The 27,029-nt window shown below is 40.8% G+C and overlaps 3 protein-coding genes across 3 annotated transcripts in view; 2 read left to right on the forward strand and 1 right to left on the reverse strand.

Moving 5' to 3' along the window:
• The window catches only part of LOC124161474, a 38,599-nt gene extending 18,402 nt beyond the window's left edge, over positions 1–20,197 (forward strand). Inside the window, exons 2-3 of the mRNA XM_046537795.1 lie at positions 10,085–10,981; positions 20,180–20,197. Coding sequence (XP_046393751.1) covers positions 10,085–10,981; positions 20,180–20,197 — 915 coding nt within the window. The remainder of the gene's footprint in view (positions 1–10,084; positions 10,982–20,179) is intronic.
• LOC124161611 overlaps positions 1–27,029 on the forward strand; it is a 439,803-nt gene that overhangs the window by 191,180 nt on the left and 221,594 nt on the right. The window contains exon 2 of the mRNA XM_046538001.1: positions 20,180–20,305. The gene's annotated coding sequence lies outside the window, so the exon portion shown is untranslated. The remainder of the gene's footprint in view (positions 1–20,179; positions 20,306–27,029) is intronic.
• Positions 20,218–26,529, reverse strand: LOC124161475. Its single transcript, XM_046537796.1, has 2 exons — positions 25,908–26,529; positions 20,218–20,276 (listed from the first exon to the last, which is right to left on the reverse strand). The coding sequence occupies exons 1-2, from the start codon at positions 26,527–26,529 to the stop codon at positions 20,218–20,220; spliced, it is 681 nt and encodes a 226-aa protein (XP_046393752.1).

Here is a 27,029-nt window from a genome sequence, read left to right on the forward strand (position 1 = left end):
TCAATGATATCCTGCTGTTCTTTTCCAGGGACTGTTCTCATAGTGGAGCAGTTCTTCTTTTTTTTCTATTTGAGTCTTGATATTGTGTAGGATTATTCGCCCAGATCTTCTCGTTCCCTTCAATAGTAGTTGCACTTACCTTATGAGACATTGCAATTTCAAATTGCAGTTGGAGACTTGGAACAAATTAATAAGAAATTAAGAATAAGAATTAATAAGAAGACCATAAACGTACACAGTTATATACTTAAAAATTGGAGAATGTTCTAGAACTTTCTGGACACTTCTATTGAGTAATATAAAATTCAATACTGCCATAGAGGACTTAAGAGAGTTACAAACATCCAGAATACTCCATAGAGTTCCATCATACAGATTGAGATCATTGAAGAACGTTTGACAAGACTCTAGAAAGGAGTGAAATTCTAATTAGTAATTTCTTGTTGGGGGTGACCTTTTTAAAAAATAGAGCAACACTAAGACTTCGGACGTTATTTTTGGGCGAAAGTTCATCCTTTTGTGGCACAGAAAATCAATATTTTTACAAAAAGTCATAACCCTAGTGGTTATACAATTAGGGAGATACCCAAGGAGTCTTAAGATCACTTCACATGGTCAAAAAATTCATAAATGTCTCATTATCTACAATTGTTGTTACATTTACAATTTAATAATGAAATCATAAGTGATTCATACGTATGTATGGTTCAAACATTTCCAATAAAAACCAAATTTAAAAAATAGTTGTTACCGCAGCAAGAGACATTAATTAACGACATTAATTACCCATGAAGGTGGTGCGCCCAAGTCTCCACCAAATGTCGGGTACTGAGATTAGTTGACTAACTAATCATGTAGTTCAACTCGCAATAAAGAAATACTCACCAGATTGTCAAAGAAAGTCCATTTAATCGACAGACAGCGAGGATTTAGAGAGTGTGGGAAATGTTTAAGAGTAGAGTAACCCGGGTCATAACGATATAGCCCATTAACCTCTTAACATTTAAACACTTAGTGAATTATTTCCAAATTTATCAATCTTTTAGTCTGCCAAACGGTTGACTTTGATAAGAATGTTTCCTTTGCGACACAAAAATAGCAATGCTTTCAATGCGAAATAATTCTTGCAGGTCGGGGTCGCTAACATTCAAAACGTCAAAAGATAGTCAAAATAATTCCACGAAAAATTTCGCTGAAATATTTGCAAAACTATATTTAGTGTCTAATTTCTAACTGAGAAACAGATGAAGCGCAAGCCGCAATTGGAGAAAAAATAAACCCCAAGAGAATGTCATTTAGGAATGAAAGGAAGATATTCATTTATAGAGGGAAAGGGAGGGAATCCCTTTCCTCCGAACAGCATTACTTGCTCAGCGTGAGCACGGTCTTGGGGAATTCATTTAATTAAAGTAGTGCATAGGCACACGTAACCGATAATCGCAGATTTATGAAAAACCATGTCTGAAAATGGGCTACATTAAATATATCTATGGTTTGAAGAGCCACTAAAAGGAATTAAAGAGAAATGCCAAATTTTAGGACCGCATCACAGAACGCAACTCATGCGTTCATTGTAATTCAAACGCGAATGGGTTGCCACGCTTGCATTACGAGGACTTCCTTATATCCCACAGTTCACTCATACTATGCTCCAAATGTTGGTTTCCAACTCAAATTGAATCGCCAAGTTCCAAAATGTCCTGGTTGAGTTGATGTTTCAAAAATAGAACTTCAATTCAAACTCACTTTGAGTCTGACTGTGAGACCAGCGAGGTAGAGTGGGAACTCAAAGTTTAGTAAACGTCTAGATAGCGGCCCCTAATCATGAGTAAAGCGTTGCTTTATGTCACCTGAATCGAAAGTAGAGCATTGATTTTAAATTTAAGTTATTTCCAGTTTATCTAAAGTCATTTTTTCACACTTTGAGTCAATTTATCACTCCCTCGTTGAATTTCCTCTTAATTTCCCTAGAATGTTATAATCTTAAACGGAACTAAGTTAAGAGAAACCACGCTATAAAGTTTCAATACCTAGGGTGACTGAACTGACTGTAAGAAAACTTAATCGAAGTGATCTGTCTTCAAAAAGAAGAATTCTGACTAGAAGCTCTCTGCATGCGGTTTTCGCGTTGTAATTATTCTGCAGAGTAGCATCAAATAATGAGCTTAAATTTCTTTCAGACATCCACGATGAGTTTAAAAGGGTTGGATTTCTCTTACGCTGAAGATAACAATGTACATGATAAAATTACCCAAGGCTGTCATATGGATAGATACTGCGCAGTAGCGCTTACTCCGTTGCACGATGCTATTCGCATCCCTCTAAACCTCTTTAAGAATGCACCCATGAGACACTGGTAATTAGCATCCGCGCGCCCGCATTCACGGGTGAGTCGACGACGACGGAGAGAACAGCCGAGGCAAAACTTGAGCCCCTTGTCCAGGGCACAACGGCCTCCTCATTCTCTCCCGGAGAGATTAGATCCATTCGTAGTCGGGAGGAGTGCAACTTTCGAAACGTCTGCCTCGTCCGAAATAACACCAGTTAGCAAAAGCAGGGAGAAGAGGGTGCTCGGGCTCTAACTCTTGCCATGATTGTCTTAAGGGGTATTCTCACAGTCCTGTAGCCTCATGACATGCCAATTAAAAGTATTTATGCTAAACTCACATACGCGTCTACTTCTTTTTCCATTACAACTTTAGGGACTAGTATATTCGTGGTTATCAGACCCCTTCCTTTGTTCGAATTGCACAATTGGGTCGTTCACTAAGAATAAAAATCGCAATTTTTTTATAATAATTCGGAAGGTTACAGGGAAACACATAAGACCTCACAGTTAGGATTAGTGGAAGCGGGATAATAAACTTTCTCTGCAGTATGCTCATTTTTAACACGTGACGAGGGAAATTTACGCGACAATGAGGTAGGCAGGTATTTGGGGGAGGCGATCAACAGATAAGGTCATTTGCACCATGAGGGAAGGGTATGGAAGAAAGGGTGGAGAGAAACCCGGCGTCAGCATTAGCGTGCTCTAAACGAAATGCGCCAAGGGGACCACGGCTTAACGTCCCATCCGACGGACGGAGTGCTGCGCTTGAAATGTCCTCCACATAGCCCTCAAGCAGAGATCGGGCAGTCTCTGAAAATTCTGTGGCACTGCCGGGATTTGAACCCGGCCCCGCCGGGTGGGACAATGAGTACCCGAAAAGCATCAGGCACATATCTAAATGAAATATATCATATTTAAACATTTTTAACTTAACTCATCAATGAAAGGTCACTGAGTTTCTCATTTGATGATTTTTCTGGATACCCTAATGCACATCAATAGTTTTCCATTCGCTAATCGGCCGAAAGTCACATGACACAATATCCGCGTTTCCATTTACACGCTCGGGGTAAAGATAGTGACATCACCCGCGCTCTACCAATCCTAAATATATGATGAACACGGCGAAGAAGTAATCATCCTAGTTACACCAATCCACCCTAATTTTTGAATAAAAAATGTGGAAGTCACCTCTCACTTTTCACGAGTTGGTGACATCATCAGACTTAAGTAGGAAGAGATCCGCTTATTGAAGTTAGGCATTGCTCGCAAGGGCGAATAGAGTATGGGCAGAAATGCGAGAAAGAGGTGATAGGCCGTTACACGGTCGAAATGAGTCGGTGACGTCATCAATTTGTCTTCGAAGGGGTTTCAGTGAAGTTTTGCCAGTTATTTGCTTTTTTATAAAGCATTAATGTAAAATTAAAAATACATGTATAAATATTAGGGCTGGGGTTTTTTACGTACAGCTGTATTCCTAATTCTTTCAGTCAATTTTTTTAAGATTAGAATTTTAACAAAATATTTACGGCTAAAAATTCTCATATTTTACTCTAAAATCATCATTATGATAATAATTCCCCGATAACCAGTGATGATGATGTTAGGAATAAAATATCAGAGGCCTAATTAAGCAGTGGGGGGTGAGACGAAAGAGTCGCCTCGATCCCCCACCCCATCGCATGCATCTATTAAGTTAGTTTGCTTTCATTTCCCAGAAAAAAAAAACTAAAAAACTTCAAATTTTCTACAACTTATATTTAATTTAGTCATGTTTCTTTAATTAAATTCATGTTATAAAAAGAGTTTCACGAATTTTTCCCTATGTTGTTGCTATTTTATCATAACCACACCCCAAGGCAAAGTTCTATTTACGCCACCGATAAATAAAGGCTGTGACATTGTTTATCGAGGATATTTAAATTTATAATTCGGATTAGGTTGATATGAATAATTATTCACTTTCGTTATATGCATTTTTTACACATGTGCCAAGGTAAAGAAGCATAGAGATGCAGGACAACCCATGCGGAATTTTAGTAGTATTTTATGAAAGCTATCTGACAAATAAGAGCGATTTATTGCGAGCATTTTGAATGTATTCATGTTCATAGTTTGCAGAATAAATGAAAGGCATGCTACGCCTACCCTCATGAGGCCATTCAAACTAAGACATTACACACGGGATGCGTGTCTTCTGCACTTCTAAGCAAATAAGAAACAGTCGGGTGCACAGACTTTGAATCGAGTGCACGCCACAAAAATGATTTCTTGAAAGCAGACGGAGAAGGGTGAAGTTTTCTTTTCTGGAACTTACTTTTTCTGAGATGGGAACATTCCTGTCAATGGCCACTACTCTAATTACGCCGGAGTGGGGAGGCAAAAGTTCCCTCGTCTTTTCATCGCAGTCTTTTCAACTCCTTTCATATTAGCGAGCCAAGACGCAAGTCTCAACAGCGTGTATCTTCAAGAAGTCACATCGCTTTTTATAGCAAAACTCCAGTCTGGGGCAGGCTAATTTTGTGATGCCCATTTAACTTTTTTGTGCTAAAAAGAGCCGATTCGGTGTCTGGAAATGAAGAGAATTCTGAACATCGAGACACACTGTGGATCTCTTTGCGTTCAGAGGCAACAAAGGGAATATTCTTTCGTCGAGGAAAGACGCAATTCTCATTTTTTTGCGAACGGAGTCAATCCCAAGCGATTTATTGGCAAACTTCTCAAAACAAAATCAATATGATTCCTTCGTTTAAAGTTGGGTCGTTTGTAATAATAATGTTTTTATCTCGCAAATGTTAGCGACATAAAATTGTATTGTTCCACGTCAGAGATAGAAAGTTGCTTGAATTTTCAGATTTTCCCGGCGTATCAATTGCAGAAAAAATTGTCGGGTTTACCACCGGATGATTGCTCCACGTCTGCAGACGTTTTGAAGAACGACTTGCTCTTCATCCACAGGGAATCTTCTGAATAACCTACTTTATTGATGCTTCCCATTGGAATACATATTTTTTTCATTATTTTAACTACTCGCAGTATACTTCAGAGTACGCACATACGTACAAGAGCGTTTGAATAGACTGCAAAGTAACCATAAGCTGAGGCCAACATTGAAAACCCCAGCATATTATAGTCATGGTAAATGAAAAAGTAAATTACTCGAAACAGATTGTTTTATCCTTATTTATCTCCCTCAGTATAAATAGTCGGTTGTGAGTCATTTTTGTACAAACTTTTTCCATTTACCATGACGATGTCTACTTTGTATGTTTTCCCAGAAGTACATTTCAATGCCTATAATATAACTAGGATCATGTATTGACCAATTTACCTCACTCTTGTATAAAATTCTCTTACCCCTCCGAGTTTTTCTTCTCCTACATAGTTCCCTTCTACTTTGCCTGAAGACATGAAATAATGCAACTGCAAATCAAGTTGAAAGGATGGCTGCATCTCCAAAATAGGTATTTCGATTGTCCTCAGCAATCATCAATGGGGTGAACAGATGTTAACCCCCCCGAGGGTTAGGCTGGCGTCTCTAGCACGGTAGTAGTTGCATAACCGTATCTTCTTCACTGGGATATAATCAATGCCGATTGTAATACTGCTTGGAAAATTGAAAACCATATTTTTTCGTTTTGCCATCCTATCGATTGAGCTATTCCCAGAGGGAATCAACGGCTTGAACCCTTTCGCAGATGAGTTGATGACGTAACAAACTCCTTCCGAGTGACGCACCTCGTAAGAGGGTTCAGTACCTCGGCAGAATTCGTCGCTCAAGACCTTCACGACTTAAATATTTCTTTCCCTTAGGCCTTGGTCATTGCACACTTAAAATGTTCAGCATATTCTAATGATGGATGAATCAAGGATTAATTTGTGCATTCATTACGAGATGCTGTACATTTTAGCGTTGAAGTAATACATTATGCTAAAAGAAAGTTTTTCTCGTGTTCTTTAACATTCATCAATGCAATTTCAACCATAAAAATCAAGACTAACTTGCATCACGTAATAGCTGCAAAGTTTTGTCCTTAACCGTGTTATGTAAACAGTATCCATTACTTCATATATAAATAAAAAGCGGACTCTTTTAAAAATCTTAAGGGTATTTCAATGTTGGTTCAATGGTATTTGCACGGCGTAACAGATAAAACTAAAAACGTAAGATAGTAAATTCTAAGATGTACATTTATAGCATTGATGCAGTGTGGTGTAGAGCTTTCATTGGAAATAAGGCGACCGATTACAGCTATTACCTTTCAAAAGTTTTGCTTTCCAACGAGGCAGTGTGCCTCTTAAGCGTCACTTAGCATCGGCCTCACGTGGTTTCATTGTTGTTTAGGCTCCTTAAGAGATTCTTTCCTCAACGAGCGGTACCCTTACTTACTCTTACGGCAGTTGCCGACTAGCAAGGGCAGATATTCTAGTGTCACTACCTTAAAACTTTTTTGCACTTCGTTAGAAAATGAAACTTTTAAATGACATATTTTACACTCTCGAGTCCAATGCGCCACAATTTTCGATACGTAATTGATAGAAAGTACCGGGGAATCATTAAAATTAATGCAACCCGCGATTATAAAGTATTCGTCACTATTCCCGCCCCTCGTGTACTTCCAAATTCAATTCTCAATAGGGCCAACTCCCTTTAATTCCACCTATAAATAATATTCTATTCCTTCCTCTCCCTCGTTTACCCAACATTCTACCCTCTAGCACTGTTTTCAACATCCCCTCCCCGCTTAGTACTCGTTCCATCCATACCCTGTCTCCTTCGTATCCCATTTAGAAGCTGCCTCTCCTCACCCACCATGTCCAGCACTTCGTCGCTCCTCCTCCTCTCCGTCCATTTCAACTTCTCGATTCTACTGCAGACCCATTTGTCGACATAATTGAAGAGTGTCTGTAAATGTGAATTGGTGTTATGTTGTCATTATATTGCGAAATTATTCAATGGCGGGTTGAATTAATACATGCGATTTACTAGTGCTTCATATCGGTAAAATTTTGAAACCTGAGCGCCATTGGACATATCACTAAGAAAATCAAAAGCGGGTGTTTCTTTCAATTTCATTTCCCATCACCCTGCGAAGCTTCAGCAAAAACTAGCGATGACACTTCCCTTGTCACTATGATGGTACCTTCCCTCGCCAGTATGTGTGAGGTGCATATTTATGGCTAATGTATCCCTGGGCCTGACCCCCTGGGGTACACTGAGGGGATCGGGGAGACGACGGTGCATCCAGGATTCGAGTCGGAAGCGATGTTTGGAGATTTCGCGCAGTGGGGCTCAGTTGTTCAAACTGATACCCTCCCCCCCCCTCTCTAACACTCATGGAGACAAATCGATGGTCGCGATACAAAGTGCTCCCTTCTCTTCTCCTTCCATGAATTCTCCCGTCTCTCTACTATTCATCCAACCATTTCCCAACCATCCAAGACGTACGACAGCAAAATGAAGGCCAACGCTTTCAAACAACCAGAACATACAGAATGGTATCAACCACCAATTTATTTTCACTGTATCTTGTGACAGGGCTGAAGAAGTAAAGAGACACGGGCTTTTTCGTTCATAGGTCCAATTCCGCATTACCCACTCTACTTAATCGTAATAATTGTTCTGTAACACAAATTTTCGAAATATACGAACTTTTATCAATCTACCATTGTCACCGTCCACCACTGAATAGTATTAGTAAGCATGCTCCAAACAAAAGTCCAAATGAATAGCTTCGTTACTTCAACTCTTACATTCCCGGGTGTTTGGAGACTCCTCTCTTTGAGAAAATCCCTCGTCACTTTGTCTATTCTACAGACTAGAGAAATCAGCCGTAATATACTTTTCTCTTTCCCTTCGCAATGCCCTTCTTGCAATCGAGCACGTTTTCTTAGCTTTGGTTCGTTGGATCGCTGCAAAAACTCGAAAATTACTGGGTAATAAAAAAATAGTGAATTTGGTGTAGAAAGCGGTTTAATTTTCATTTGCTAATTTAAAGAGAGAGTCTATTACCTCCAACTCCACCTCTCTCCTCTTAACAACGGGTTAAATCCTTATTGTGAAAACGACATCCCTACCAACGGGATCCCACCCTTACTTATAGCAGATCCACTGCCCAACTTTCTCCCAATGCCGTCGCCCTCATCCCCAAATCCTTTTATCTTTCCATTAATCTTCTCTCCTCCCCTTATTGGGCCTCTTATCTCGGACCCCCTTCACTTTGCCCCCGAGCGAAAACTCAAGTCTTGCTCACCGGCAATTGGAGGAATGGCCTGCCATCTATCGGAAGACGTCTCTTCCACTCAAGGAGCCTCATCCTGCCTGGCGAGCTTAGTAAAAAGCCACATCTCGGGGAGATATCGAATCTATTGACACAACGGACGCATTGCACAGGAACTCAAAGACTTCCAAGTTTCGAATACAGCTAAATCAGATTAATTTAAGTGGGATTACGATTGCGTTTTAATTCCCTAATTCATTAAACTTTAGGTCGCAGTAAATCTAAATATTTGAATCACTTTCTTTTCTAAAACAATACGCTCGCGCGCCAATATTATTTTAATGTGGATTTTGTTTGTGTTTGGTAACTAAAGAGGCGAATATTTTTTCAGTCTTTCAGAATCATCGCATAATTCTCGAGATATTTGTCAATTTAACTCGACGGCTATAACCTATTCGCAGACATGTTGATGTCGTCACCGACTTATGCCGAGCGGGTCACCGTCTCTCAGTTACTACTCAGTCTCATTTATCGACCTGTGGCTGTCAATTAGTTGTTCGCACCCTTAAATATCTTTCTTCGACGAGCGGTTCTCCAAAAAGATTAAAAATGAGCAATACCACGTCACCAACTCACGAAAAGTAAACGATTACTTTCAAAGTTACATATTTTAATCTTACGCGAGAATCTCTGAAAGGGAAGGCTTTTATCACCGTAGCTCATCTTTCCCTTCCATTAGGCCAATTATTTTAAAGAAAATCTGTTTGAGGTCTGAGTTAACCACCCCAATGTTGTAGAATCTGAGTTTTTCCCGGCGTATGCTCTGCAGGAATATTTCTCGGGTTTCCCACCGGGTGTCGTATCGGGTTGTAGTTCCCAACGTTTCCATGACTAAGTCCGTCATCGTCATCAGGGGTTAATGTTGAGCCAAGTTTTTTCTCCGGTATTTATACACATGAGGGCCGTTCAAGTGAGCCCTGATTGGTCCTTTCTGAATTGGGGTGATTTATAGTGATTGATCACTGACTTCCACGTATTACTTAACTGGAAGCCTTTGTCTCTGTTTAGGTTCTTTTGGTGTATGTTGATTTGTATGGCTTCTTTGACAATTCGATCCCAGTAGTTGTCTGTGCGGCATAGCACTTTGGTACTTTTAAAATCCACTCGGTGACCGAGGTCCAGGCAATGCTCTGCCACCGCTGATTTCAGTGGGTGGAACAAGCGTATGCATCGTTCGTGTTCCGTCAGCCTTTTTTCTATGGTGCGGCCTGTTTCCCCAATATAAACGTGGCCACATTCACATGGGATGCTGTATACTCCCGACGTCTTGAGGCCCAGGTCATCTTTCGGTGTTCCGATGCAGGTCTTTATCTTGCTGGACGGTTTGTGTATCGCTTCTATGTTATGTCTCTTGAGTATTCGGGATATTTTGTTGCTGACACTGGAGATGTAGGGGAGACAGGCTCTGGCTACCGGTTTCTCCTTTTCTTCTCTGTTGTTCGTTTTTGTAACGGATTCCATGCAATTTGTGCAGACGCTGAAATCCATAAGACTTGAAGAGACTGACATACTGGCCAGTTTTGACGTGGTATCCCTTTTCACACGGATTCCGGTCGAAGAAACCACCAGACTCCTGGAAACCCGGTTCGATCGGAAGACAGTCGAGCTATTCCAACACGTACTGAGATCAACATACTTCCTGTGCAACGGGCAATTCTACGAGCAGACCGAAGGAGTTCCAATGGGCTCCCCCCTCTCGCCTGCCATCGCGAACCTATTCATGGAGGACTTCGAGGAGAAGGCGTTGGAAACAGCCCCGCTCCGCCCGAAATATTTCTTCCGGTATGTGGATGACACACTCATAGTGTGGCCACATGGAATAGAGACTTTGCCAACATTCCTGGAGCACATGAACGGTGTAAACCCCAGCATTAAATTTACAATGGAGGTGGAGAATAATCGACGACTTCCTTTCCTGGACATCTTAATAGAACGCAAGGAAAACGGAAATATTGGACACAGCGTATACAGGAAGCCAACACACACAGAGCTGTACCTAAATGCCTCCAGCCATCATCATCCGGCACAGAAGAAAGGCGTCCTGACCACCCTGTTCCATCGAGCCAAAGCCATATCGGATGACGCCCACCTAATCCAGGAAATTTCACATCTTAAGTCCACCTTCAGAAAGAATGGCTACAACCATCGTGAAATCCAGGCGGCCCTAAAAAGGACCTCTCTAGAAAGGAACAACAGAGAAGAAAAGGAGAAACCGGTAGCCAGAGCCTGTCTCCCCTACATCTCCAGTGTCAGCAACAAAATATCCCGAATACTCAAGAGACATAACATAGAAGCGATACACAAACCGTCCAGCAAGATAAAGACCTGCATCGGAACACCGAAAGATGACCTGGGCCTCAAGACGTCGGGAGTATACAGCATCCCATGTGAATGTGGCCACGTTTACATTGGGGAAACAGGCCGCACCATAGAAAAAAGGCTGACGGAACACGAACGATGCATACGCTTGTTCCACCCACTGAAATCAGCGGTGGCAGAGCATTGCCTGGACCTCGGTCACCGAGTGGATTTTAAAAGTACCAAAGTGCTATGCCGCACAGACAACTACTGGGATCGAATTGTCAAAGAAGCCATACAAATCAACATACACCAAAAGAACCTAAACAGAGACAAAGGCTTCCAGTTAAGTAATACGTGGAAGTCAGTGATCAATCACTATAAATCACCCCAATTCAGAAAGGACCAATCAGGGCCCACTTGAACGGCCCTCATGTGTATAAATACCGGAGAAAAAACTTGGCTCAACATTAACCCCTGATGACGATGACGGACCTAGTCATGGAAACGTTGGGAACTACAACCCGATACGACACCCGGTGGGAAACCCGAGAAATATTCCTGCACCCCATTGTTGAGAGAAAATAACAAAGGGCATCAAAATCCATAGAGCTTAGGAGGAGGTCCAGAAAAGAGAGGGAACACAGAGAAGTCAACTGAAGCTTATGACAGCAAAATAGAGACAGTGAAAATGGCCTTGTTAAGAGACCTAATGGTGGTGAGGTGAAATGAAGCATTTTACCGCAAATGAGTGACATATTCTTAAAACATTAAAATTTTTACATTTTTCTGCGATTATGGTAGCTCAGGATACACTCAAGGGTTATGCAATATATTTTAGGAAGTAAATAATAATTTATCGATATACTCTCCACACTGTTCCCGGATAAATAATCATTGTTGAGGCGGTATCAATAAAGGGAATGTTTGAGAAATTACATCTTCACTGCCAAAGACACTTGGGGACACAGCTGCCCGTTACAAAGGAATCATTGACAAAGAGAAATAAAAATAGTAGCTGTCTCTATGGGAAGGAGACAAATTCCGCTGGGCAGTGATCAATCTCTCGATTAAATGGCGGAAAATGATGTTTTCGGGACATTTTCATCGCTAGCCTCCCCTCCACTTTCGCGAGAAGATTCACTCTCTCAATACGAAACAATTGGAAGAAACTTTCCCCATATACACCGGTCACGCATGTCACAACTTTGATGGATCGAGAAGCAGGGAAGACGGGAAATGCCGGAAGATATAGTGGACCATTCAACCCCATTGACGGATGCTGGATCAAAACAAAAAAGAACCATGATGGATAGGAACTCTTATTTTTTCGATGATACAACTGATTGAAGGAAACTACCCTTAGCCTAAAACTTTAGAAAGATGGCATAAATTAGAATATTAGTAGCCTCAATAGTTTCGGTTGCAATGGAGTACAATCCTCGCATGCTATTCAGAGGGCCGCAGGTTCGGGTCCCGACCGACCCACAATTGCGCAATCCGGGTTTGAATCCCAAATTCAAACGTATCTTCAGTGGAGAGCTTCGCCATTGGTGTAAATAACTACATGATAAGAGGAAGGGCTTCACTAGATCTCAAAATGAGGCGTTCCAGTAAAGTCGATATTTGAAAATTCTGCCCCAAAACAAAATATATTTTTAAAAACCCTATAAGAATATTTGTCATAAAAAATTCAATAGATAAAAAACAAATTCAAATGAATACCTTTCCAAATTTTTAATATAAATAATTATAAATTGAATGGCTTAATCAAATTATCGTACTGATTAAAGATAGACAATATATTCGATTTCGGAGATATATTTGCTTCTAACTTTCCTATGAATTTTGATAATATATTTTCAAAGATATCTGATAATTTAAATGGGTAATAATGATTCAATTCTACACAAATGTATTTTCTTTCGTTTCCGGTATTTCCCTGCTAGCGATAGAGTGGTCGTCCACATTTCAGACCAACAAATATCAATCGATAACATCTAGGAGTAGACTACCGTAAGCAAGGCTCTGCAGCTTTGACGAGCGTTGTTAATGCGGGAGGAAGATAATTGGGCCAGAGCAAGGGAAGGAAAGGGAGGGTGGGTAACGGCGGACGCAGGTAGAGGAGCAGCTCGAACTGCTAAAGTGAGGGAGAATTCCCGAGGGGGGGGGGAATAAATGGCTACCAAATGGGAATGCACACGCGAAACACGAGGAGGTGGAAGAACCTTGTAAGGTTCACTGTTATTTAATTATGGGCACGACCCGGGTTTCGTAACTTGGTTACATCGTTAGGTGACTGATCTTGCATGCATTATACATTTATGCACAAAGTAAACAAGTGACAGTGAGGACATCTATCGGAAAGGAAAAGGACTGGTTGAAAGGACGGGGTGAGGGTTAAACACGGAATGGAATAGTGAGAGGGGGGGGGTTAAACCCGGGTTAAATTTATAATTATATAAACGAACTTTTCCACTAAATTTTAATATTTTGACGACAGGTTTCACCGCTAAGAGGCTTAATAATGTACATTTGATCACAGAATTCAATTTTTAATTTTTATTCAAGATAATTGATTCATCACGCATCGTTTATCAAATTATAACATACAATGTATTAAAATTAAATTGAGAATTGGCTAAATTTACTGCGTAAATTCGGGAAAGAGTTTTTCTTAGGCGACGTGAAAATATCCTTAATATCCTTCGTTTACCGTCGCAGTATGGTAGACGGAATCACGGGTTACAATAAAGGAAGTAGACCAAAAACAGAGAAATTTAAAATGGTCATTCTTTACTCGTGCTATTTAGGAGAGCAGCGGTGTCTCCATTAAGAAAGTTGATGGCTTGACTCGCTACGACGGCTTTATTGCATGTTTTTAATTTTTCCATTGTTATAACCTTGCATGTATTTACTATAGGAATTGCTCACCGTTGGCAATTTTTGCCCTTTCATGAATGTGCGTGCATTTTTTTGTTACGCGTATTAGTTTTTTATACAAGTGGGGTTCATGTTTGGTTTATTTCGCATACTGGTGATTGTAACCTCCTTGCCAAAATACCCGATAGGCGCGTAAGAGTTCTCGGGTCTCCGTCCGAGTTATTGATGCCGACGTTTCGACGGAAGAGTTATCCGTCGTGATCAGGGCTTCCCATGGCGGTTAGGGAGTCGGGATTAACACATATTCCTCCGCCTGGGTTTCACTTTAGAGTTGTTGGATAAATCCGCCTCAAGGATTCTACGCTTCGCAAAGGCATAACCGTCTGTCACGATTACAATTTTGCATGCAAGATAAAATAAATCTTTCTGCGATAGATTGATGAAATCGTATCAGACAGACAGAAGCCTGAGAAATATTCTTCATAAAAATTCCCAGGCAAACCGTCACATTTTACATTATGCATGAGACATTACTATCATCCTGCTATTTCTGAGTTACGGTGCGGAAACATGGACGGCTAGGACGGAGGGCGAGAAATGAGGAGACGTTCAAGAAGTAGGCGAGGAGAGGAATGGAGAAGGTGAAGGGGTCGGAGAGGAGGAGGAACGACAAAGTGCTGGACATGGTGGGTGAGGAGAGGCAGCTTTCGGGTGAGATACTGGGGAGACAGAAGTTAAGGATCGGAGGAGTACTGAGCGGGGAGGGAATGTTCAAAACATTGTTAGATTTGGGAATAATGTTGGGTAAGCAATGGAGGTTAAGAAAGAAAATAGGATTTTAAGATAGAATGAAATGGAGTATGCCTTATTGTGTATTTTAATCTGCAAACTGCTCCATAAAACCTACTTAAGCCGTTAGAATACTTTGGCAATAACAGAATACACCAGTAAAGAGACTGAGATAAGTAGTACAGGTCACCCTAGCTCCAACAATTCTGTGTTAATTAAGTCTTCACTGAGCCGTGAACTCGTGAAGCAGATTGAGACCGCTTTCCGTGTTAAGCGAAAGATTAAGCCTACCTACTAACTGCAAAGGAAGTCGCGGGTCCATGGGAATGAGAAAAGTAACTTAAAAAGAATCCGTTTCCTCATGAAAGTAGTTTTAAAGCCTGAGAAATCTCCTAATTATGTTTATAAATTATATACTTATGAACCGTAAAATTGTCAATTTAAGAGAACGAAGCAAACGGTGGTATTGGTGACAGCGAATGGCTTAAAACTTATTCAATAATACTGTAATCATTGTTCCCACTCAAACTAAAATATAATATTCACGGCTTTTTCCAGGTTTTCACGGTCTAGATTTCGTCAAATTCATGGTTTTTAGACAAACTATTTTAGGCAGAGATATTGATCGCGTAACGATTATCGGCCGCACGTCAACTAATAATTTAACAAACGCGACAGATGTCGTGGATGCCAACGCAACAATGAAAGTGCTATCCCTCCTGACGTCACCTATAGTTAGCAAAATTCAGCTCCCGCTAAAGGGTGTGTGTGGGAACATGGAGGGATCAGGGTGCCAGGGAAATTAAGAATTGTCTGAGTTTTCGCCAGGGTTAATGAACCATTTGGTTACCAGTCTTCCGGTTTTGGTACAGGTCAATGTAAGGTCATCATGGCACACGGACCCCGTGATTGCGCCCCAGAATATTCGCGAGCAGATATATGCGAGGACAGTGTCTGCGCATGAATGACCTTGAAACCTGACCGACATTTAACTTTTGCTCTCTCAATCGTAGTTCTAAAATCAAGTTTGAGAGTATTTTAAGGTTTTGCGACGAAATTACGGCTATTTCCAGGTTTTTTCACGGTGGACGAAATTCACGGCTTATTCACGGTTTTAAGGTTTTCACGGTTGAAGGGGAACCCTGTGAAATTTTTAGGAAGCTCATTTTGTATCTCAGATTTGATAATTTAGCAGATTAAATATTTGCTCCGATGCAATTTGTTTGACTATTAAGGCAGATGCACTTGTTAAACAGGGAATACTCATCACATGAATTGCCATGCGAAAAAAATCCCCTCGACCGCTATCCAAGTTCCTGAATTCCCATGGCAACTGTATCGAGGCACATGGGTCAAGATATTCGGCTCTTGCGGTCCACCCATGTTGTATACGCGAGGGAGATAGGACTTCGATAAAGGCACAGCTGATTAAGGGGCTCAAACCTGCGCTTAAATCCGTGCATGGCGGAAATGCGTAATTTTTCACGCCTGCCGCGTCTCCGGCGATTATATTAAAATGAAAACCCTTGAGAAAATATTCCTCTAGTTCGGGAATCGAACCACGGACCTTGGGCTTCACGGGTCACTTCGCATATCCCGTACACCATATTATAAAGGTCCTATTCTGCTTACACAGGGCTAAATCCAAACTAGCAACATAAGTTTTACGGGTGTGTACGACTGAACCAACAAAGACCGGCCAATCGGGATGTTTGCGTCAAATTGGCAAAGCATTTCGAGGATTTTGACCTTCGATTCTAACTGACCGCGAATTAATGTGTGAGCGCTACTAATGTACGAAAGAAATTATGTAAGAGATTTCAATGTCGTTAGTGAGTTCCGTGGGAAACTAAAAATATATAAAAAGAATTAATAATTTTAATCTTAACAATATTTTTCCTTATAACGTCCAATTTCTTTCCGTATGTTCAACATTCCGTCACCTTTTGTCACTATCCTTTCGCCTCCATTTTAAGTATCTACATCTACGTCTACATAATACCCCGCGAGCCGCCTAAAAGGCGTGTGGCAGGGGGTGTTAGGACACCAGCCGTTTACAACTATAAAAAAAAGAAGTACTCTAACAAGGTTGGTACTAGCGTTTATTAAAGTCCTTTATGGTTCGGGGGAAAAACGAATTCCCATATCTATCCGTTCGGCAAAACATCTCTCTTAATTTATCGCTTCTATCGGACCTGGAAATATAGTGTGGCTCTAATATTATGTTCTCTGTGTCGCTCTTAAAGATATCCATTCTCAATTGTTCAAGCAATCTAAGCCTAGCGCGCAGCCTCCGAGTCTCCAATGGCTCCCAGCCTAATTCGATTCGCTTAACATCTGGGTAACGCTGTCTGTACGCCCGTAGCAGTTTTTGACGAAACGCGCAGCCTTCCTTTGTATTTTATTCAGTTCGCGGATTAGGTGTTTCTGCACCGGATCCCATACGCTCGCTGCATATTCAAGGTGCGGTCGGACTAGAGCGAAATAGCACCTTTCTTTTACTTTCTCATCCGAAAATCTTCCCACAATACGCTTGACGAATCCTAATTTCTTCAGGGCTATGCCGCAAATATTTTTTATATGTGTTCCCCACGTGAGGTTCGAGGTTATCGTAACTCCCAGGTACTTCACTTCGTCTGTTGCCTTTATGTTAATACCATCCACTGCATAAACATGGTTAGAGTTGGGCGAATTCCGCAAGAAATGTACCGCCATGCATTTGCTCAGATTAAGTTCGAGTCCCCACTCTTGGCTCCACAAATGAACGTTTTTTAAGTCAGAAGATAGAATTTCATAGTCAGAGTGATCACTAATTTCGCGGTAGATGACAGCGTCGTCAGCAAATAAACGTATTTTACTACTAATGCGGGAGCAGAGATCATTAATGTATATAATGAACAACAGGGGGCCGATTACGCTTCCTTGTGGAACACCTGATGTAACTTTCACAACATCAGAGCTAATTCCGTCAAGAATTACTTTTTGCTTACGATCTCTGAGAAAGTCGCGTATCCAGTTTACAACTGTTTCGTTTCATCCGCATGACTGTAATTTGTATAAAAGTTTGTTGTGAGGTACAGTGTCGAAAGCTTTCTTAAAATCTAGAAATAATGCGTCAACTTGTCTTTTCAATTCACCAGATTTTATAACGTCGTGAAGAAAGAGCGCAAGCTGTGTTTCGCATGATCTACCTTTTCGGAATCCGTGCTGACAGTCATGGAGGAAGTTACGTCTGTCCAAGAAAGTCATGATATTGCTAACGATGATATGTTCAAGTATCTTGCCTATAATCGATGTTAATGAAATCGGACGGTAGTTGCCTGGGTCATGTCTGTTTCCCTTTTTGAATATGGGTGTAACGCTTGCAGTTTTCCAGTCTAGCGGTAACTTCCCTTCGGAGAGTGACTTCTTGAATATGATCTCTAAATAAGGTGCGATATGTGGAGCTAACTCCCTGAGGACACGCACGGGTATTCCCTCCGGACCCGGAGATTTACTATTCTTAATCGATTGTAGTTGTTTAGTTATCCCATCACGTTGTACAGATATTTCTTCCATCGATTCCTCAGTATATGGGGTGTCTAAATTGACTTGAGAATCGTCAGTAGTGTATACACTTTCGAAGTGGGAATTTAAAGTGTTAGCTTTGTCAATATTTTCGGTGACAAGTTTACCATCTTTATCAAATAACGAATCTACGGTTGAATGTTTTCCCTGAAGCTTTCTCGCGTACGACCAAAAGGATTTCGGATTTTCTTCGAGTAATTCACCGAGAACTTTTTCCTTAAACTTTCGCATTGCAGTTCGCATTGATTTCTTGGTTATTGAGCGTTGTGCAGCGTAACTTTCTCTAGCTTCAAGTTCCTTCGATTTATTACGTGACGTAATGGACTTTCTGTACAAATTGTATAGTTTTCTCTGTTTCCTAAGTTCTCTTCTGACATCATTGTTGTACCAGCGAGGTTCCTTATTATCACATTTCAGTTTTTGCGGAATATATTCGTTGATTCCTTGGCGCAGAATTTCTAAGAAACGTGTCCATATTACATCTGTGCTTTGGTCCTTTGATGTAACAACGAATTTTTTGTAGGAGTCATTAAGCATCTTGCCAAATTTAGTGAAATTACATTTATCAAATAGGTATATATTGCGTTTTGGTTTTACGGCTGACACTACATCAATTTTTAGCGTTGCAAGGATTAATCTGTGATCGCTTATACCGTCAATAATATCGACTTGTTTTATCAACTTAGGATGGCTTACTGCCAAAAGGTCTAATATCTTATTTCCTCTCGTAGGTTTGTCAACTACTTGGGCGAGAGAGTGATTTGCAAGTATGTAGAGTAATACTTCGCTGATTTCTCTATTTCTTGAGTTCGGTTTTACAGTGTAAGTACCCCAGTTTATGGATGCGAGATTAAAATCTCCCCCGATTACTATTACACTTTTACTGTCTCTCTGAGTAAATGCAGATATTTGATTTTCAAGAAGGTACATAATATCGACTTCGGAGTTCGCGGTCTATAAAAAGAGCAAATATGAATACTCCTTTTATTTCGTTGTTTAATTGTACACCATACGCTTTCTATTTCGTTGTCAGTTATTTCGTGGGCGGCGCTGTGTAAATGTGATTTAACGGCTATAAAAACTCCGCCACCAGTTCTATTGCGCCGATCGCATCTGTAAATTTTATATTCTGGAGGAAAAACTTCGCTGTCGCTTATATCTTCCGTAAGCCAGCTCTCTGTCCCCATGACCACGTCTGCGTCCTGAAAAATATGCTCGATTTCGGCGCGCTTGTTTTTTACGCTACAGCAATTAACTACAACAAGGTTAATGTCATATTTTGTAGTTAAAGTTTCGGTTGGTTCTTTTCCAAGGTTTTCGATCCTCAGCGGTTGAATTTTATTGGTAGTACTAATAATATTTGACGTGTTTTCTTTCTCTGGAGCACGCTTTAGCAAGTACAAGAGTCGGTATTCACAATTTTGGTTGTCCTGTACCGGGACCATATGATGTAGCATCTCAATGAAACAGCTCTTTTAAAATTATATAAGTGAAATCTGCAAAGTTTAACTTCAATGTCAGTAGCAATTTACGGAGTCATTTTATTTCAAACCATTCATTTCATGAGATGTAGAAAGTATTTTACCTAGATAATAAAAAATTATATCGATAAATGAACCAATAACGTGATGAAATCCCAGTTATCAGAAATAAATTATTTTCAGGTATACAATAAATAAAATATTTAAATGTATTGCTTGGGCTTCATTTAGTTCTTATCTTTGCTGTCAGACGCTGTCTTGGCTGAAATTACCACCGATTAACCAACCACGTCTTCTGAATCCGTGCCATTATCATTTCCTATAACATACCTTGATATACCGGTGTAGAAGACCAGAGCCATTAATAAGTCGTCATTGTTTAACGCACAAGGTGAATTTTATTTTCCTTTCCACCACTAACTAATATAAACACATGTACAACACATCAAATTATAAGAAATTTAATTAAGAAAATAACAATAAATAAAAGCAATGATACTCAGCTATATTCTGCATTCATAAAATGACCAATTTTTCCTCTTTTTTCACAGGACGGAAGCAGCCAGTAAGGAATTATCGGAATATCAATCTAAATGACAGCAAAGATGAGTGCAATGGGCTGCAGAGCATCAGCAGAATTCACACTCGCTGCGAACAGGACACAAAATTAGACACACGTAAGTACACCATATTTACATTAGCGACACAACACCCAAACTCAACACGAAGAAAACATGTCTCTCTGAAAAAGACGAGGAAACAATTAATACATCACTATATATTTTCATGCGTGCATACCTTGAAAGCGAAATCCTTTGAATTAATACAGAACGATTGCTTATTTTTATCACGACTGTGCACTCGGTAGCCGTAGCTAATCTGATTAATATCAATTCAATTCCATCAAACCTTACGGTGCATTGCACACAAATACTACCTACTCCGCAGGCCGCCGCAATGGGCGTCTGGCGGAGTAGTGTGTGGGTGTTATGCACCACCAGCCGTTAAAAAATAAATAAAATACGAAGTTCCGACTAGTATTTTATTAAAGTCCTTGAAAGAAAATGAATTCCCCAGGGCCGTGCTCTTTGCTGGGCAAAGAAGAGAGGGGATAAAGCGACCCCCCCCCTCACCCCCCCCCCCCCTCCGCTTTCTTGCACAGCTAAGAGCACGGCCCTGGGGAATTCATTTTCTTTCAACTGTTAAATGACCGTACATCGTTCAATAACCTATATAAAAGTCCTTTACTTCTTTACTTACTATGTGGGGAAAAACGACTTCCCATACCTATCCGTTCGCCAAGCATCTTTTTTAACTTACCGTTTCTGTCGGACCAGGACATTTGATAGATTTCTAATATGATGTTCTCCACGTCGCAATGAAAGATAACTGCTCCTAATTGCTCAAGCAATCTAAGTCTTGCGTTATATTATAGGAAGATGAAAATTTAAACGCCTGCCAAACACATTTTTAGTGGATCGAGCGGCGATATGTTGATATCTACATGGATACGAAATCTACCAGAAAGGGTAACGTACTGTGACTGTTTTGCAAGCATAATATATCTCATTCACCTTTGGATCAATCGTTTCTCCAATGCAATATTTAGTAACGCCAAGAGTTAGGTACATAACATGCTGCATTGTCGTTTAAAACTTACCACAATCAAAAGCACTGGAAACGTCAATATGTATGTATAATTTAGGAGATACAACAGGTCGTAGCGAATCCAATGATGACGCCGTTGGAATGTATTTACAAGCAAATTTGTATCCGCAGGTGTACATAAACGCTTTCCACCCGAAGGGAGTTGCTCACATTCACAAGAAAAAGAGACATGAAAAAAGATATTATTTATAGTTTCTTTGACCCAATGTACTCCATTTTCGGATCTTACTACAGGGTCAAAGTTATTCTATTTCATTTAAGATTCATAGAATAAGGAACGAAATATGTCGTAAAGCGCGGAAGGCTAGAGAAACGTGGATGAAAAGCATTTGCGACGACGTGCAAAACAATCTTAAACATGGAAAAGTAGAGGCCGCTTATAGGATAGTGAGGAACCACTTTAAGGAAAGGGGCGTAAGATGTAATACCCTTAGGGACAAAGACGGAGAACTATTGACTGAAAACGAAGAAAAAGGGAAGAGATGGAAGGAATATCTGGAAGATTTGTACAAAGGAAGTCGCCTCAGAACGAATGCTATCGAAAACGAGAGGGAAGTGGATACCGATGACATGGGAGCCCCAATTTTAAGATCGGAATTTGATGCGGCTGTAAGAGACCTCAGGATAAATAAAGCGTCTGGCATTGATGACATTCCTTCAGAACTAATTAAAAATTCAGGAGAGAAGACGTTGAACCAGCTATACAAAATCATTAGTGAAATGTATGCGACAGGTGAGATACCAAAGGATTTCGAGAGGAACATTATAATCCCTATTCCTAAGAAGAAAAGAGCGGAGAAGTGCGAAGATTTTAGGACCATAAGCCTTACTACACATGCGTCAAAGATACTGACAAGGATCATTTATAGACGAATAGAACGAGAAGCAGAAGAGTACTTGGATGAGGACCAATTTGGAATCAGAAAAAACAAAGGCACAAGGGAAGCAATATTGGCCCTAAGACTGCTCATAGAGAAGAGAATGGAAAAGAACAAGTCAACATTCGTTGCGTTTGTGGACTTAGTGAAAGCATTTGACAACGTGGATTGGAGCACAATGCTTGGAATCCTAGAGCAAATTGGGGTTCTTTATAATGACAGAAGAATCATCCACAGTTTATACAAAAACCAAGTAGCCGTGATAAAATCAGGGCCCAGCTGTGAAGAAGCAAGAATTAAGAAAGGAGTGCGACAAGGCTGTACATTGTCACCCGTAATTTTCAACGTTTACATTGAAAAAGCCATTAATGAAATCAAATAAAAGGAATTGGGAGTGAATAGCCATGGAGAAAAAATTAGCATGCTAAGATTTGCCGATGACATAGCCGTTATAGCAGAAACAGAGAAGGATTTGAAAAATATTCTGGTTAATATGGGTAGGGTAATGAGTAGATATCAACTGAAAATAAGCACGAAGAAAACCAAGATCTTAGTATGCAGCAGAAGAGAAGAAGTCAAGACCAATATTAAAATAGGGAGGCAAAAACTGATAAGAGGTGGATGAATTCTGTTATTTGGGAAGCAAGATAACTAGTGACGGGAGAAGCAAGAAAGAAATTATCGCAGAATATCCCAGGCGAAGAGAGCATTCCACCAAAAGAGAGACCTGCTTACAGCGGGAAACTTAAATATGGAAGTAAAGAAACAATTTATAAGAACCTACATCTGGAGTATGCTCCTATACGGAAGTGAGGCATGGACAATGACCGCAGCGGAGAAAGCAAGGATAGAGGCCTTTGAAATGTGGTGCTACAGAAGAATGATGAAAATCAAATGGATCGACCGAGTTAGTAACGAGGAAGTCCTAAGAAGGGTAGGAGAGAAGAGAATCCTCATGAAAACCTTAATAAGAAGACGGAACAACCTTATAGGCTACATCTTGAGACATGATGGCCTGATGAAGACAATCGTCGAAGGACAAGTGGGAGGCAAGAATGGAAAAGGAAGACCCCGAACAAAATATATGGAACAAGTAAAGAGAGATGTGAAAGATAAGAAATACGTAGGTGTGAAAAGATTAGCTGATAGGAGAACTGAGTGGAGAGCTGCGTCAAACCAATCCTAGGATTGTTGATCAGTGATGATGATGATGATGAAGTAATAGTAACACCTACTTTGAAACCAGCCGTATGATATATTCGAAGAAAATTATGATAAAGTATTATGTATTATGGTGCATACGATAGTCCAGAAATTGCTATGTAAGTCACATAAGATTAATTATGAACGATGCGCCTAGATTAGACAGGCAATTATAACGGAAGAAATGCACATCGGAATCGTAGTGATGCTTATTTTTTAACCTTTCCACGGTGACGTTCTTGCTGCTCGCATTAGTAGTGACATCCTCTGTTTAACAGATATTTTTGATTAAATATGAGTTTTGCCGCAATGTTATCACTTTATATCACTCTGAATAGGCGATTGTTATTTCACTCAATCATCAATTTGGCGTTTCTCTCGGCATAGAAATAAGATATTTTTATTTAAGTATGAAGTTTGCCACAACGGTATCAGTTTCTTTCATTTGTAACAGGCAACTATATTTCATTTCATCGTCAGCCATTGATTCCCTTGACGATAAAAGAAGATATTTGTTAATAAGTATGAGGTTTGCCGCAAAATTATCATTTTCTCTCACTTGGAATGCGCAACTTATACATATGTATTTCACCCAATCACAATTTATTTACTTCCTCGTCATTACACTTCTTTTAATTACACCCAGCTCCATATTTTGATAACAATTTCCTAACTTGATGATATTTCCATTCTATTCGGGTTTCTTCACCGCGTTTGTTGTATTTTAAAGACAACAGTTTCGCCGGCGTTACAGTCGGCGTCTTCAGGTCAAAGGTAAAATTTTTGGAAAATTTTTTCGCCTTTTATAGGCATAAAATTTTCCGCCTTATATAGGCGGCGGCGGCTGCTGATCCGCTGCTGCTCTCTCATTGGCCGGTTGTCCATCTCTCATTGTTGGTGGTCGGAGAATCCTCTTCCATGCAGTATGCAAGCTGTAGCCTTGATCTCTGTTGAAATTTGCGGGCGTTTTCGCTATTTCAATAGCTTCTCTGATCAAGCGAGGGAAGTATTTATTCTCTTTAGCTATTATCCTGGCGTCTTCAAAGAGGATGTTATGCCCAGGTTCACTCCAAGCATGCTCAGATATGGCTGAGAGTTGGTGCTGCTTGTTTTTCATAGCCCTCCGATGTTCCTGCAATCGGACTTTCATTGATCTGCAGGTCTCGCCAATGTAATATTTACCACATGAGCAAGGCACTCGATATATACCCTCATAATGGTCCATTGGGAGTTTGTCCTTCGCTCCGGGTAGCATGTCTGATATCTTTGCCACGCAATTGAAACGTGTAATTACGTTGTGTTTTCTGAGCATTCTGGCAATCTTTTCTGATGTGCCCGCCACAAAGGGAATTGTGGCGTATGCTTCCGGCTCGGGCCGGCTCTCTGCCTCAGAGGTCCTTTTTGGGGCTGCGTCTTTGTTCTCCTGCTCCACAAATCTTCTATTCAACATGCTACTGCTGTAGCCATTCCTTACCAGCACTTCAATGAGATGCTTCTTCTCCGCAGATAGTGACTCGGTGTCTGAGATGGCATAGGCACGATGTATTAATGTTGCCACCAAGGAGATTTTTTGCACTGGGTGGTGGTGCGAAGAAGCGTTGAGATAGCGGTCAGTATGCGTTTTCTTTCTGTGAACGGCATGTCCTAGGAGCCCATTTCTTTTCCTTTTTACCAAAACATCCAGGAAGGGAAGTTGACCATCATGTTCCATTTCCATTGTGAATTTGATAGCGTGGTGCTGCGAGTTGAGATGCTGTAGGAATTTCTGCAATTCTTCGGCGCCATGGGGCCAAATGATGAACGTGTCGTCAACGTATCTCAGCCAGAGCGATGGTTTCTTTTCGTACGACGCGATGGCCTTTTCTTCGAAATCCTCCATGAAAAGGTTCGCTACAACTGGAGATAGTGGAGACCCCATAGCTGCCCCCTCTGCTTGTTCGTAAAATTCCCCATTCCATAAGAAATAAGAATTTCTTAGACAATATTCCACTAATTTGGGAAAGTCATTCGGGATTCCTTCAGAGATGAGTCGTCGGATGATATCCACTGATTCTTGGATAGGGACGTTTGTAAACAGAGACACCACATCAAAGATCAACTATGATGTCTTCGTTTGTGACGGAGACCGTATTAAGGATATCAATAAAATGGGATGAGTTCTTCACATGCGATGAAGTCCGTCCAACGTATTCCTGGAGTGATTGGGCTAGATATTTGGATAGCCAGTAAGTTGGGGCGTCGATTTGACTCACAATCGGCCTCAGAGGTACGTTTTCTTTGTGGATTTTTGGTAGGCCGTATAGTCTCGGTGGTTTCGCAGCCGAAGGGAGGAGGCCTCGTTGATATTCTCTTGGAATGGATGAACTCTTGATGATGGCCCTGGTATTTCGTTCCAATTTGCTTGTTGGATCGGCCTTCATCTTTCTGTAGGTTTGCTCCTGGAGAAGAGATAATATTTTCTTTTCGTAGTCTTCCTTTCGCATCAAAACAGTAGCGTTCCCTTTATCTGCGGGTAATATGAGAATATTACCATTGTCCTGGAGCTTTCTTAACGATCGTCTCTCTGCAGCTGTTATATTCGGTCTCGGTGGTCTTGATTTGCGGAGGATACTCCCCACGTCTTCCCTTATCTCATCTGCAATCCCTTTTGGAAGCTTCCGGATGGCGGATTCAACTCCGGTGATGATTTTTTCTTTCGGAATTGTCTTAGGAGCAATGGCGAAGTTGAAACCTTTCGCTAGAATGCTTTCTGTGGCACAATCCAAGGTTTCGTCTATAAGGTTGAATACGGAACGGCCCTTTACAGGATCATGAACTGGATGTTGCCTGCTTCTCAGTTTTTCAAATTTCTTGATCTGCGTTTCCCGTACCGTGGCTTGAGTGATGCGGGATGACTCGTAGGTTATTTTGTCAATAGTATCCCAGTCGGCAGTGGACAAGATATTGCTTAACTCCATATGAGCATTGTAGATTTCCTTCGAGCAGAAATGGAGGGCGCCACGAGTGTGGTGCACTCTTTCTCTAAGTAATGCTTCGCTGGTGCGTCGGAGAATTCTCTTGGCAGCACGCGTGTTGAGATGGTGTTTGACGTTGACACAAGATGGCAGGGTGTTTGAGTCTCTGCAACGTTGGAGGAAGGCTAAAGAAGACATCAGCTTTACTCTCCTTTTCCGAAGTTTCTCGAAACTCCGTATCTTCCGATGAATCTCCTCCCCGTAGAGGCGAATAATGTAGGTTCGAAGATTTTCGCGGCGTTGGTTTGATGATATTTCCATTCTATTCGGGTTTCTTCACCGCGTTTGTTGTATTTTAAAGACAACAGTTTCGCCGGCGTTACAGTCGGCGTCTTCAGGTCAAAGGTAAAATTTTTGGAAAATTTTTTCGCCTTTTATAGGCAGGCAGGCAGGCAGTTTGACTGTGCTGGTGCACATTTGGCTCGATATTCAGCCGCGGCTGCTAATCGTTGGTGTATTTAGGTGTTTATAGCGGTATTGTCAATCAGGGCTTATTCTTCATCGGTGGAAATGTTTTTGGTGGGTTTAAGTGTTCTTCATTTGTTTGTGAGGGGTTCTAAGCGGAGGGGGAATTTTGGTCTTCTGTGTTTGAAATGTGGGTTTGGTTGGTAGTCCCATATGTTGTGTATGAGAGTGTT

Source organism: Ischnura elegans, chromosome 6, assembly GCF_921293095.1.
Source record: "Ischnura elegans chromosome 6, ioIscEleg1.1, whole genome shotgun sequence".
Classification (NCBI taxonomy): Eukaryota; Metazoa; Arthropoda; class Insecta; order Odonata; family Coenagrionidae; genus Ischnura; species Ischnura elegans.

Excerpts from the sequence above, each read along its gene's own strand:
- LOC124161475 (XM_046537796.1), bottom strand. The coding sequence starts at position 26,529 with ATGTCTTCTTTAGCCTTCCTCCAACGTTGCAGAGACTCAAACACCCTG. Across the intron at positions 20,277-25,907 it reads AAGAAAGCTCCAGGACAATG|CGAGTGTGAATTCTGCTGAT; the intron begins GTAATATTCTCA and ends TCCTGTTCGCAG.